Genomic DNA, 12232 nt, shown 5'->3' with positions numbered 1-12232 from the left:
TATCACAAAATATACGGCTTCCACAATCGATTGGGTCCTCTTCAATTTTGTATTTTTGCTGTGACAGAGGATTTGTTTTTCAATGTAGATCATCCTTATATCACAAAGTTCTACCATATTGCTTTAGCGGAGGAAAGCAAAATAATCAGATGATGCTGCAATTGCACTAACTTGACCCTGAGAGTTGCATGTGTAGAGGGACAGCCCAACAATTAGGCTATTTCAAGCAATTCATGAGCTTAGACAAATCTTACTTTATCCTCTTCAAAAGGCATCCAAGAACACAAAGCTAGATACTTTATTTTTATGTATTCACTGCGTTTCATGTGCAAACCGTCAGGAGCCCCCAGTACCATATGGTTATGAATTGCGTACTATTACAGCCCTTGAAAACAAAATGGCAGTCCATTTCAATGATTCAATCACATCAATAAAAACCTTGTAATTTTCTTCACTGTAACTCTCCTTTAATTTTGAATCTGGACTTTCATTTCACTTACAGCAGAGAAGGAATGTTTGGCCTTTGATAAACGTAGCCTACTGCTGCGGCCATTTCAAAGAAATAAACAGATCAAAATTCTAAGTTCTAACTCAACGTTTGCAGTGCAGCCACTACAACTGCTGCACTGAGGAAACATTTACAGAATGCGCACAGTCGAACACAGTAGATCATATAAGCTGATGAGCACATGCGCACACCACAGACAAAACAAACAACATGCTGAAACAAATTTGCCAGACTATTTTAGCTTAACATGGTTGGACTAATTTCAATGTCTTAATTACAAGGATTTGTGCTGATACCTAAAAAAAAAACTGGCATTTACTATAAAAGTGTTAGACATCCTAAGCTGGGACGGTTTCAAGTTTTCACAGCGTGCCATGCTTCAGTTGCGCAGGGCATTATGAAAGCGGACGTTAACATTCGTTTTTTAGGTTGAAAACAGCTCTCCACACAACAGCCTAGCTGAAATATAACCATTGAACATATGCACTACATATTTTAACATAATAGAAGAGGCCAATGATATTTTGTTTTATTATTTAACTATTCAGACAAACATAAGTATCTGTTTTCCTGAAATGTATTGCAGTTCTAATGATTCTTCATTGATTTTGATACTACAAGATGTTCAAAACATACTGCTCATGGTCTGTAGCAGAGGGACACTAGATAAGTCCCAGAAACCTAAGTGCAGAAGAATCAATGGGCTCCTATTTGTACTATTGAAAAAGATTGCCAACCAGAGATACCCCCCCAAAATAATGAAGATTTGGTGACGGTACAGCCAAACTAGCCAAAGCGAGTCAAAACCAGAGAATATGCCAATAGGTACACTAAGCAGTAACATAGCAAATACACCTCTTTCAACACTGTCTTTTCTTTCTTAACATATGTATATTTTAGCTAAATTCCAACCAATTTAACTGGTAAAGTAAACCAAATATAACAAATCACACAAATGATTTTACTTTGAAACCATTTACGCAATTAAACAAGAATACAATTTCTCTTATGAAGAATAAATTGACATCAGCTTTCAAGCTCATAAAATGGTTTGAAAACTGGTGCAAACGATTATAACATCATTAAAGCGCAACTTGGATGGTCTTGCCTTAAATAAAAATTAGAAAATTGGTCTGTTTTGGTCTTACCCATATGGGTGTGTGGTAACAATTCCCAGATCAAAAGATCTATTTGAGGCCCAGAGAAGAAAGATTGTCGTCTGGGAGGGGTTATAAACCCATTTCCAAGCAACTCTAAGTACATAATTCCACTGTTCAGCAGATCATCTACAAATGGAAAAAAATCCAGATCCAAGGGTAACATCAGGGGATCTACAGATCACCCTTGCCACAATCAATTTTGGTATTTGTCTGTCAGACCTACATAGGAGATCAGGAAGGAAGAAGCCTTTGATCTATAGAATGATATGAACATTAGGTTTACCAGACAAGAACAGGGTAAAACTGCTGGAAAGACCAAAACTACTGGAAGAATGTAGGTCTGGATGAGTCAATGGGGAGTTGTTTGGCTGCAATGCCAGACGCTATGTTTGGTAAAAATAAAACCTCTGTACATAAGAACCTCAAATCCATCTGCAAGCATGGACGGTGGTAGCATTTCGGGTTTGGGGCTGCTTTACTGCATCACGGCCTGGCCAACTCGCCATCATCGAATCAACCATGACTTCCATATGGTACCAAAGAATACTTGAGGAGAATGTTATCATAATAAAATTTAAGACTGTTGGAAAAGCATTCTCAGGCACTACCTCATGAAGCTAGTTAAGAGACTTTTGACCGAGACTGTACATTTTAATGCATACTTTAATGCATTTAAATACTTCAGCGTTTCTACTGTGGAGACAAATAGAACTTACCAAATTTAACACAAATTGGTTAATTCATCAGTAACGCTGTGAATGGTTATCTAGCCGGAGCCATTCACAAACTCAACATGCACAAGTAGATCACCGGTTATTGCAGCATTCAAGATTAATTATTTCTCAATTAAAAACGTAACTCGATGAATACAAACTAAAATAATGATGAATTTGTATTATATCTAACATACCATGCTGAGCCCTCTTTATTGTCTGTCTTCAAGACTTATAACGTGTTCTCATTAAATGTTCATGCATGGTCAGGCTACCATTCTATGAGAATTCTGCTTAGCAAATATCACAACATGCTGTAGTTAAATTCTTCAAAGTGAAGTCGGTCCCATTCTTCGTGTTTTTGGTCATAGGCGATTTCCCTTCAGGGTATCTCCACCATCTTTCAAAATGTATATTTTTTTGCTGCGCCTCGTGCAGGCCCAACTAACTGATAATGACATTCGTAGCCAACAATTCCTATTATCGACCATATCTTTATTATAATTAGTTGTTGCAGCACTAATTGCAGGTGAGAACATACCCACCATCTTTTTAGCTTGGATGATAAAGACATGTTAGTGGTGAGAGACACCAGGGAACTGGGAGGTCAAGAAAGACATTTGCTATATCAACTCTTGACATCCCACCAAGGCGATAGCACATTTTGCATTCTTTGTGCTCAAATTAACTGTCAATGTAGAGTGCATAAACTATGCACCTATACACGCAAGAAAAGCATCCATGCACAGCGGAGATCTGTCACTGTTGCTATAACCCAGCTGGAGCCTTCATCTTAACCAAATCAAGGGCAACTATGTTGAGGTGATAATTTTCATGGATACAAATTAAAACGGCAGCAGGCATAGAGAGCTGCTAAGTGGGAAGACCAAACAGCCCAAATAAGTGCAGCCTGTGTTTCTTCAATGTAGCTGGGAGTACACAGGGGCGGTTGGGGGTAATTTTCGATGCCACCGGAGAGAAATCCTAACTTGGCCAGATGCCAAGTCAACTCCTCCCTCAGAATTACTTCCCACTCCAGATAAGAAGCAACAAGACGGAAGGCTTAATGCCACAGTTCAAGTCTCTGCATGAGCAGGAAACAATGGAGAAAAAGAACATACTGACTCAGACTCCAGAAAGACCTGATCTTTACTTCAGAAATGAGGCTCATCATAGCACATATTTTAACATGGGTCTATAAAGGTCCAATACAGGTCCTAGCTTAAACAAGTGATGAGGGCCATGTTGATCTAACCCACAGTTAATGGGAAAGTCCTAAAACCCAGGGAAAAGAACAACCCTGTGATGACAGTACAGGGGTGTATAGTAGACAGACACCAAGATTCAAAATGCATCACTGTTCCCAGACATCTTCAGCTTCTTTGCTTGTCTGGGAAAAAGGAGGACGTCAGGGGCACCTCTGGTGTCCAACATCTGCAACAGAAATACATCCATTTGGGGAGAGACCAGCTGCTTAAATGAATGTCTTCTTCTCAGCCACGTTCAGAGGATCATTGGCACGTATGACCTACGGGCCACACTGACCTAGAGTATGATGACCAGACCTGACAATAATTGATATGATTCTTAATCAGGTCTGGATTATATGAATAGCTATGTCTGGCATGGAATACGTCTCCTTTAAAATGAATTGTGATTATTCACCAGTGTATGAGAAACACAACTTGAGCTATAGATAAGCAACATCAGATATTTACAGAGCACTACATGACGTTTCAACCCCGTCTGTGTTCCTGTAAAGCAATTTCCATTTTGCAGTCAAGGGCAGCTTTTTATTTTGTCTTCATTTTCATTACAAAAATAAAAAATATGAAAAGACTATAACATCCAGCTCCCCAGGCCCTCTGGAACATCACCCCACAACCCACCACCAAGAGAGGGGAAAAAAAGAGGAGGAGGGTGAATATAATGCTGTGGAAAGTAGTTCCAGCTCAAAAGGGAGCTGACCAAAAACCATGACATGGACTTCACCACTCTGGACTGGTGATTCACTTGCATAATGATGGTATATTGCGCCAACAATTAAAATGTATCAAAAGGGTATGATATACACTTCCAATATAAAGTATTATCAACATTATATCTAGTCGATCTCTCTATTTTCCATTAGCGGGCTGTGGTAGGAACTTGTTTACTACTTCACTTACAGCCTTAATGAATAAAACAACATACTGGTCATGAAAAGGGTGAAGCATGAGATACAATTATCAGTATTAATGCCTATTTCCCTCCTACATCCCATGGGATCTGTCGCATTATCACCACCAGGATTGTCCCAATAAACCAATATAGTCCAGTTTGTAAACCAGAGTAGTTACAATACAGATGGATTAATCAAAAATTAAATCAAACCAGATGATCATGTTATGAAAGGGTAATTTGATTTTGAGTTTGGACATAACCTTTGGTGGTTTGCAAAAACTATATCTAAGACACATAGTTCAGGTTTCTCCAAACTCACTTCTTTCAGGAAGAGAGGAAGAATTAGGCCAAAAGATCAAATACACATATGGAACGTTGAAGTCCTAATAATTCGAATGACTAGTGCGCATGTAAACGTCCTCAGTGAGGTCTCAACTCTTATCGGGGAAAAACCTAGTCACAGCATGCAAAGGATATTCTTTAGAAACACCACATGCTGTAAATAACAGGATCCAAAAAAACATGTCAATCAATGACACTCCCACTAATCAACCTATCAGCTAAATTAACCTAGGCCAGGATTGTCACAGGTCTCCTTATGCCCAAGGCATGCATACACACAATGCTTGGTTGTGTATTGATTTAAATACTTGACTGTATTATGATAGAGGATATGGCGTGTGAGAGCGGAGTTAGGTACCTTGTAGGCATCAAGTTTCACAGCAGGGCTCTATGAGCTGCATTATGCGTTGCCATGGATATGACAAAGGAGGCATGTTGGTGGTGGTGCATACAATAAACCCTTGGAATAAGGTTTGTGCTAGAGTTACCTGCATTTATAACACAGTTAAGTCCCTTATCCAAAGAGAAGCTCATGATATCACATGGCTAAATTAGACATTTGCACAAGTTTCGGATAGTGTGTATGTTTACACACATGTTGAGGCAAGTGAAGACCTACTTTAATAGCCATCAGCTCAAAACACAAACAAAATGCAGACAAAGTGCACACAAAACTAACTTACGAATGTTTGTGGTGAAGTCCTAAATCTGCTGTACAAGAAGGAAAGTCTACTTTCACAGTTGTCTTAAAGCGACTGAGAAGAAATGGAGCATAAACATAAACCTACTTCTTCCTGGTTTTGGATGTGGGTGGTGCTTGGGGTGCGAGAGGGGAGACAGCAGCAGCATCCTTGCGTGGCCTGCCCCGGGGGCGCTTGTCTGTCTGGGCAGGGCTTCCTGTGGACGTGGCCCCTGCGGTGCCGGAGGGCAACGAGGGTCCCTGGTCAGAGGGCTCCACAGTCTTATCCTCTGATGACATTCTTCTAGAAGGAGTGAAGAAAATGATGCGTCACAGGCTACTTAAAGAGATAGGCTGCATGATGTACTTGTGCAGTCAGTATATGAGTAGGATGCGCAGCTCGAGGACTATTGGAGTTCTGAGAATGCCTAAAATGTACCTCTGGCCTTTCTTCATGCACTTTAGATACCTTTTTCTGTTTAAGAAACCTCTTTTTGAGCATGATCAAAGGTGAGTTAACATACCTACTCTCCTTTCCTAAACTACCCATTACCCCACTGTGACCTCATCAGGAAGATCTTAGTCCTATGATGCATTGATTGTGTTCTTGCCTTCCTCGCCATCAATCTCCAAAGTTGGCCCTACTTACCAATGAAATAAGTCTGATCTATTGGTTTTCTACACTGTAAGAGTCTGAGACTGAACTCACTATTACCGGATCGCTTCCTCCACTGCTCCTTATACTGACTTGTGTCTTTAAGGGGGACCTTAAACGTCATTTGATTTTGATCAACTACCTAAGCAAGCTGTCATTAACCTAATGTGGGGTCTATTGCATAGTCTTTATATAAGTGGTCTGGACTAAAAGCAGGCAAAAGTGGAGAACAAAAATGCATCAGTGTCACAGTACAAATTGGGCTTGGGGTTGTCCCAACTTGCGTAGTCTGCTGAAATACAGCAACCTAGATGAGTTGCCTCAATCAGTTGAATTTGGTGTTCCATTTTTCCCCAAAGTATTCAAAGCCTCCTTTAATGTAGTCTGTGATACACAATCAAAAAGACTGATATTATTTGCCTCTGCCAATAGAAAGAGAGTTTTCTCTCTTCTTTTTATCTCTATGATTTCTGCATATCCCTACTTAGCCTAGCTATGGCACAATAAGGAGGCATAAGAGGATGGCTGAAAGGTGGTGAGTGAACAGTTAAGTGGATCAATAACTCTTAAGTATAAAATGTTAATTAAGAAGTGTGTTAATCAATTACAAGAAGCAGACTTGTTTAAAGCGAATCCTAAAGTTTCAAAACAGTTTCTACGCCGACAAACGCATTAAAATGGAAGTTTCATAAGGCAGTGGGCACAGTTGGGTACCCCAAACACATTGTATTAGGCTAGCTAGCTACCTTTGTTAAACTAGCGTACAGCACAAAGCAAATGCATGCTCAAGTCAGCCAAAGCTAACGTTTGGTAGCCGTTCTAGGTTCTTTGTAGTCTTTGTTTGGATATTGTATGCCATTGCAAATGATTATAAACGTTAAGTGCCTACCAACTTTCCGGTGATCACATACATGGTGGGACAAAGAGACATAAGATGATCTATATATTTAATGAATGACAAATGTGATTCAACTCCCAAGCTAGCCAACTAAATGACTAGCTAACTAGTCAATCAGGTAGTTTGCTAACTTAGCACACAATCTCCATGACTCAGCTAACGTTAGTCAACATCGACAACATGCTGTAATGCTCTGTTGGCATACAATGCTGTCTGGTATTCGTTCTTTGATGTTTAACTTCAAAGTACACTTTATTCACTCATGATTCCACAGCTGCCTATTTAGCTAACGTTAACTAGCTCCCTAGCATGTGCATTAAAGGTTTTGCTTAGCAAATCAACTAATATTATCCATCAGTTACTTCGGTAGTTACATTTCTACAATAAATACATTAGCTACCTAGTTAGCAAGCACAGTAAGATATTGTACATTTGGCATTTTTTGGGGGAAACGAGACAATTTCCCAAATAAAGGCAAACTGTAACGTACCTAGCGGCTAACGTTAGCCAACTAAGCCAGTGAAGCTAGCTGGTAGTAACGCGTTAACTGGCCAACTTCTAGTTTACTGTAAGCTAACAGGTTAGCTAGCTAGCAACATAACATTACCTACTACAGCACAGAGAATCAACAGCAGAGATGATTCAAGGGACACGTTAGCATTGTACATAAGACAGTGAAAGCGATGAAGTGTTATATTATGTTTCCTATGAGAAAATACATATACACGTACTAGTTAGGGTATTTTTTTTTTAATGTGTCGAACGTTGTGTTGGACGTTCAGACCAAACAAGGCGGCGACAAAAACCCTCGAGCGGCCGCTGCAAAGCCGAAAAATAATGAAGCTAACTAGCGAGTCCATGATACGATAACTTACCTTTGAACCCTATGAATAGTAGTTTATTTTCTTCATTTCCAAAATGTTAAGAGATATATAGTTATATCACTTTGTAGTGTTGTGAGGCTGAATGATATCACCAGCGAACGTCAGATATATCAGTATTCCACCGCAGTTATCAAAATAGCATGAACGCATATACCAACAATCCGATGTTGAACGTTAACATCACCCATTTGCAGAAAAAATGCAAAATATAAATCCAGCTAGAGATCCGCTTCATTGCACACGCATGATGGATCACTTTCCTTTCTCCAAATGACAGCTGTCGTCGCACAAATAAAATGTTTAGCTAGCTAGCTAGCACACTCAATGCTTAGCTAACTATTATTAGAGTGGAGAGGTGTAAAATCCATAATCCAAAGCAGGCACAAACTCTCAGAAGTATTAAGAGAAAATTACAAAATATTCACAAAAAAGCCAATGCTTAAGAGAAAAACAAACGAGACAACGGCTAACGTTGGTTGCTCGAGCTAGCTTGATGGCTCACGAGCGTCCGCTTCGCTTGCCAACTGGTTCTATTTTCTTCAGTCGCCGTAGAGAGCGACCAGCCTCTGTTGGCGGAGTTGCCTATCCCGAATGACTAACCTGAGTTCAGCAACACATAAAAACAAAAATGTTACACTATTTCAAAACACGTAGTCACAAGTTCTAACTTTACGGTCTAAAACAATAAAGTTGTATCGTAACGTTAGCTACACTTTTCGATGGACATGCTTAAGTGACACCGAATAACTCCCAATTGGATTCCCAAAAATATAGATCTTAAATATTGCCAAATAAATCGAAGAGATACACTTAAATACATAATCGGTTTTAATATGGTTTGACAGTGTTCTGCTAATAATTAAATGCAATAGCACTAGGTCTATAAAAACAAACAATTTTTTTTCTATACTCCCTGACCCCGCGGAGGAATATGGCCATTTAATAAATACTGTGAAGCGTATGGGATACTCTTAAAACATGGTTTTCTGATCTTGCCGATAGAACGGAATGCCCACTGCAAACCTGTGGTGTAGTCACTGCGGTTAAATCAATAAGGGCAACGGCAGTCCGTTCCATCGATATGATCAAATTACCACATTTTACAAGTCTCTTACGACACTTCACCCAGGAATGAAGTAATCTCTGGTAGAGTCACTATGGTAAAATCACATGGCCACCTGCAGTCCGTTTCCTTGGTATGATCAGACTACCAGGTTTTGGAAGTTTCCTATACGTGATAATCGCCTGTGATTTTATCACAGTGACTTCACCACAGGTTTCTTCACTCCTAGGGGTAAAGCACAAGAACGCTTCTAAAACCTGGTACTCTTATCATTTTTACAGAGAAAATATATATATTTAAACTGCTAGATATGTGAATTAGATAATAATTGCATTTTAGTCTACATTGAATTTCAGGCTGAAGACATGGCATGGGGTTACATGACAAACCAAAACGACAAAAAGAAAGGTTCTGCTCTATCTGCCATATTTATTGATGTGTGTTGCCAGCAGTAGTAGAATTAATGATGCTCATCCAAGTGTGGTTTTATGACAGATGCCCATAAAATATCACAGTCCAATATTTCTTTTTTCATTCAAACAGACTTTTGTTATTAGTTTTGAATATCAGTTAGAAATTGGAATTTGACAACACTTCCGTGAGCATGGTTCAAACACTGAGGTATTGGAAGGACAGCGTCAACCTGGAATGTAATGAAGACATTATATAGGTCATGGGGCTTTAGTCTTTTTACAGTGACACAGCTACAACAACTATTCTTAGATGATTAGGTCTGGAAAGGCAGTTTCTCTGGTTGTGTTTTTCTTGGGCCAGTGTTGTGAGTTTGATTCCCATTGGGAGCAAGTATGAAAATGTATGCATTCTGTAGTCTAAGATGTTCTGGATAAGAACACCTTCTTAATGTCCTTACATGCACCAAGCACCCCCCCACCCCACCCCTGGGATGGAAAATTATGATGCAGTGTATATTCATGTGATCCTGGAGTAGATTAACCACACAGCCGACATCTGACTATGATTGCCACATAGAACAACAGAGATAAAATAAAAATGCAAATTAATATTTGTTATAGAGGCCAATCACCCCCCCCCCCCTAACCCACCGTGGGCCCTGGTGCAGCCACACCCCCTGCACCCCCGATAGCTACGCCAGTGAAACCCCCTTTTCCCCCTCCACAGAGATTTCTTTACATTACGGTTTTAAATATAAACCCTAAAAACAGCTTTATATTTTAATGTTCAGATGTTGTCAAATGTGAAAGGCATGTCAATGGCTGCTTTCGGAAAATATTCAAAATTCAAAATAATTGATTTAATGTATTTTTTCCATCAATCTACACACAATAATCCATAATGATCAGATTGGATGGGGAGCATGTTGAACTGCAATCTTTTGTTCTCACCATAGATGTTCAACGGAGTTCACATCTGGGCTTTGGCTAGACCGCTCAAGGACATTCACAGATTGACCAGAAGCCACTCCAGCATTGTCCTGGCTGTTTGCTTTGGGTTATTGTCATACTGAAAGTTGAATCTTCTCCCCAGTCTGAGGTCAGGTTTTCTTCATGGGCCTTTCTGTATTTTCACCATTTATCTTTCTCTCAGTCCTACCCAGTCTCTCTATCCCTGCCATTGAGAAGCATCATGACATTATGATGCACCAACCACCATGTTTCTCTGTAGGGATGGTTTATTTTGCTTCATAGAGCTTGGCATTCAGGTCTAATATTTCAATTTTTGTCTCATCAGACTAGATCATGTTAGCGTGGCTATATTGTTCTGTCTCGTTCCTGACCAAAGCCCTTCATTTATTTAGTGAAGGCCCATTTATTTAGTTTGTCTGAATGGTCAGCTCTAGGAATAGTCTTGGTGGTTTAAAACTTTTTCCATTTCACAATGATTGAGCATACTGTGCTCCTAGGAGCTTTCAATGCCTAATATTTTTTTTTGTAACCTTCCGTAGATAAATGCTTTCTTGGAGGTCTATGGATAGTTCTTTGGACTTCATGGCTTGGTTTTTGATCTAACATGCATTGTGAGGTGTGGGACCTTATATAGATTAATGTGTGCTTTTCAAAAAAAAAAATCCAATCAATTGGATTTGCCACAGGTGGACTCCAATAAAGTTCTAGAGACATGTCAAGGATGATCAAAGGACACAGAATGCATATAAGTTCAGTTTGAATTGTCATGGCAAAGGTTCTGAATACCTATTAGCATAAGATAGTAAACATGGATTATCTTTGTCATTATGCTGTGTTGTTTGTATATTGCAGGTAATTTTGATTTATTTAATGAAATAGAACATTAATTCTAAAAGCAACAAAATATGGAGAAAGGGACGGTGTCTGACTTTACGAAGGCTGTGTTAACTAATGGAAATTCATTTCAATCAATGAAGTATATCTTATGAAGCCTATTTAACACGAGCAGTTGTCACACAATGCTTATATAGAAATCCTGTCAAAAACCCAGAAAAGCAAGCAAATAACGATATTATATAAATGTAAGAGTACATGGCTGTGAGCAGTGACATTAGAAATCGTCAGGCACGAGCTAGATCTGCAACATAACCAGGTGGACTTTGGACAAAGACAGCCTGGAAGTTGTTCGGATATGGCTTAGGAGCAATGGTGTGCATATTTATTATGTAAATACATTTACTGTTGGCACTTCAGTTTGTTTTACCTACTGACACAGCTGTAAGATAATAAATAAGCATTGGCTGTTGAATATATTACTTCTTTGTAATTGATGGGGTGGGGTGCTGAAACCTTTTTGATTTTCTAGCCTTGGCGAGGCCACTATTCACCATTCTAATAGGGATATCCCAATCTGGAGCAGTGGGTAGTGTGCCTGGATGCAGACACAAAGGTTACAATATGTGTTTCTGAATACAACTATATTGAAATGGGGTCACAAATCATATTATGCCATAGAAATTATACATTATTATATCAATGTATTATTTTTCGTGGAATCCGTCTGGATTCAACTCCTGGTATCATGTGAATACACAAGACATTAAACATTTTTAAAATTGCAGGACGTAAACTTAAAATGTCATAAAGTAGATCAATATGAGTTTTTAAACTATAAATGTTTCTCTCAGCCAACAAGATGGGTGTGTAAACAATTTGTAAGGAACAGGTTGTGAGGTAGGTGTTTGTTAGGTAGCTTGATCTACATACAGTGGAGAGAACAAG

At 39.2% G+C, this 12232-nt stretch overlaps 1 protein-coding gene across 7 annotated transcripts in view; it reads right to left on the bottom strand.

Annotated features, from left to right (window-relative positions):
- Window positions 1-8841, bottom strand: part of kmt2cb (lysine (K)-specific methyltransferase 2Cb) — an 80356-nt gene extending 71515 nt beyond the window's left edge. For all 7 annotated transcript variants that reach the window (XM_010884952.5, XM_010884962.5, XM_020044535.3 and 4 more), the window contains exons 1-2: window positions 7994-8841; window positions 5675-5869 (exon numbers count right to left, since the gene is read on the bottom strand). In XM_010884952.5, the coding sequence (XP_010883254.2) occupies window positions 5675-5865 (191 nt within the window). In that variant the 5' untranslated portion in view covers window positions 5866-5869; window positions 7994-8841. The remainder of the gene's footprint in view (window positions 1-5674; window positions 5870-7993) is intronic.
- Between the last annotated feature and the right edge of the window lie 3391 nt (window positions 8842-12232).

This window comes from Esox lucius, chromosome 3, assembly GCF_011004845.1.
Source record: "Esox lucius isolate fEsoLuc1 chromosome 3, fEsoLuc1.pri, whole genome shotgun sequence".
In the NCBI taxonomy this organism is placed as follows: domain Eukaryota; kingdom Metazoa; phylum Chordata; class Actinopteri; order Esociformes; family Esocidae; genus Esox; species Esox lucius.
This window is presented reverse-complemented; position numbering and strand designations above follow the sequence as displayed.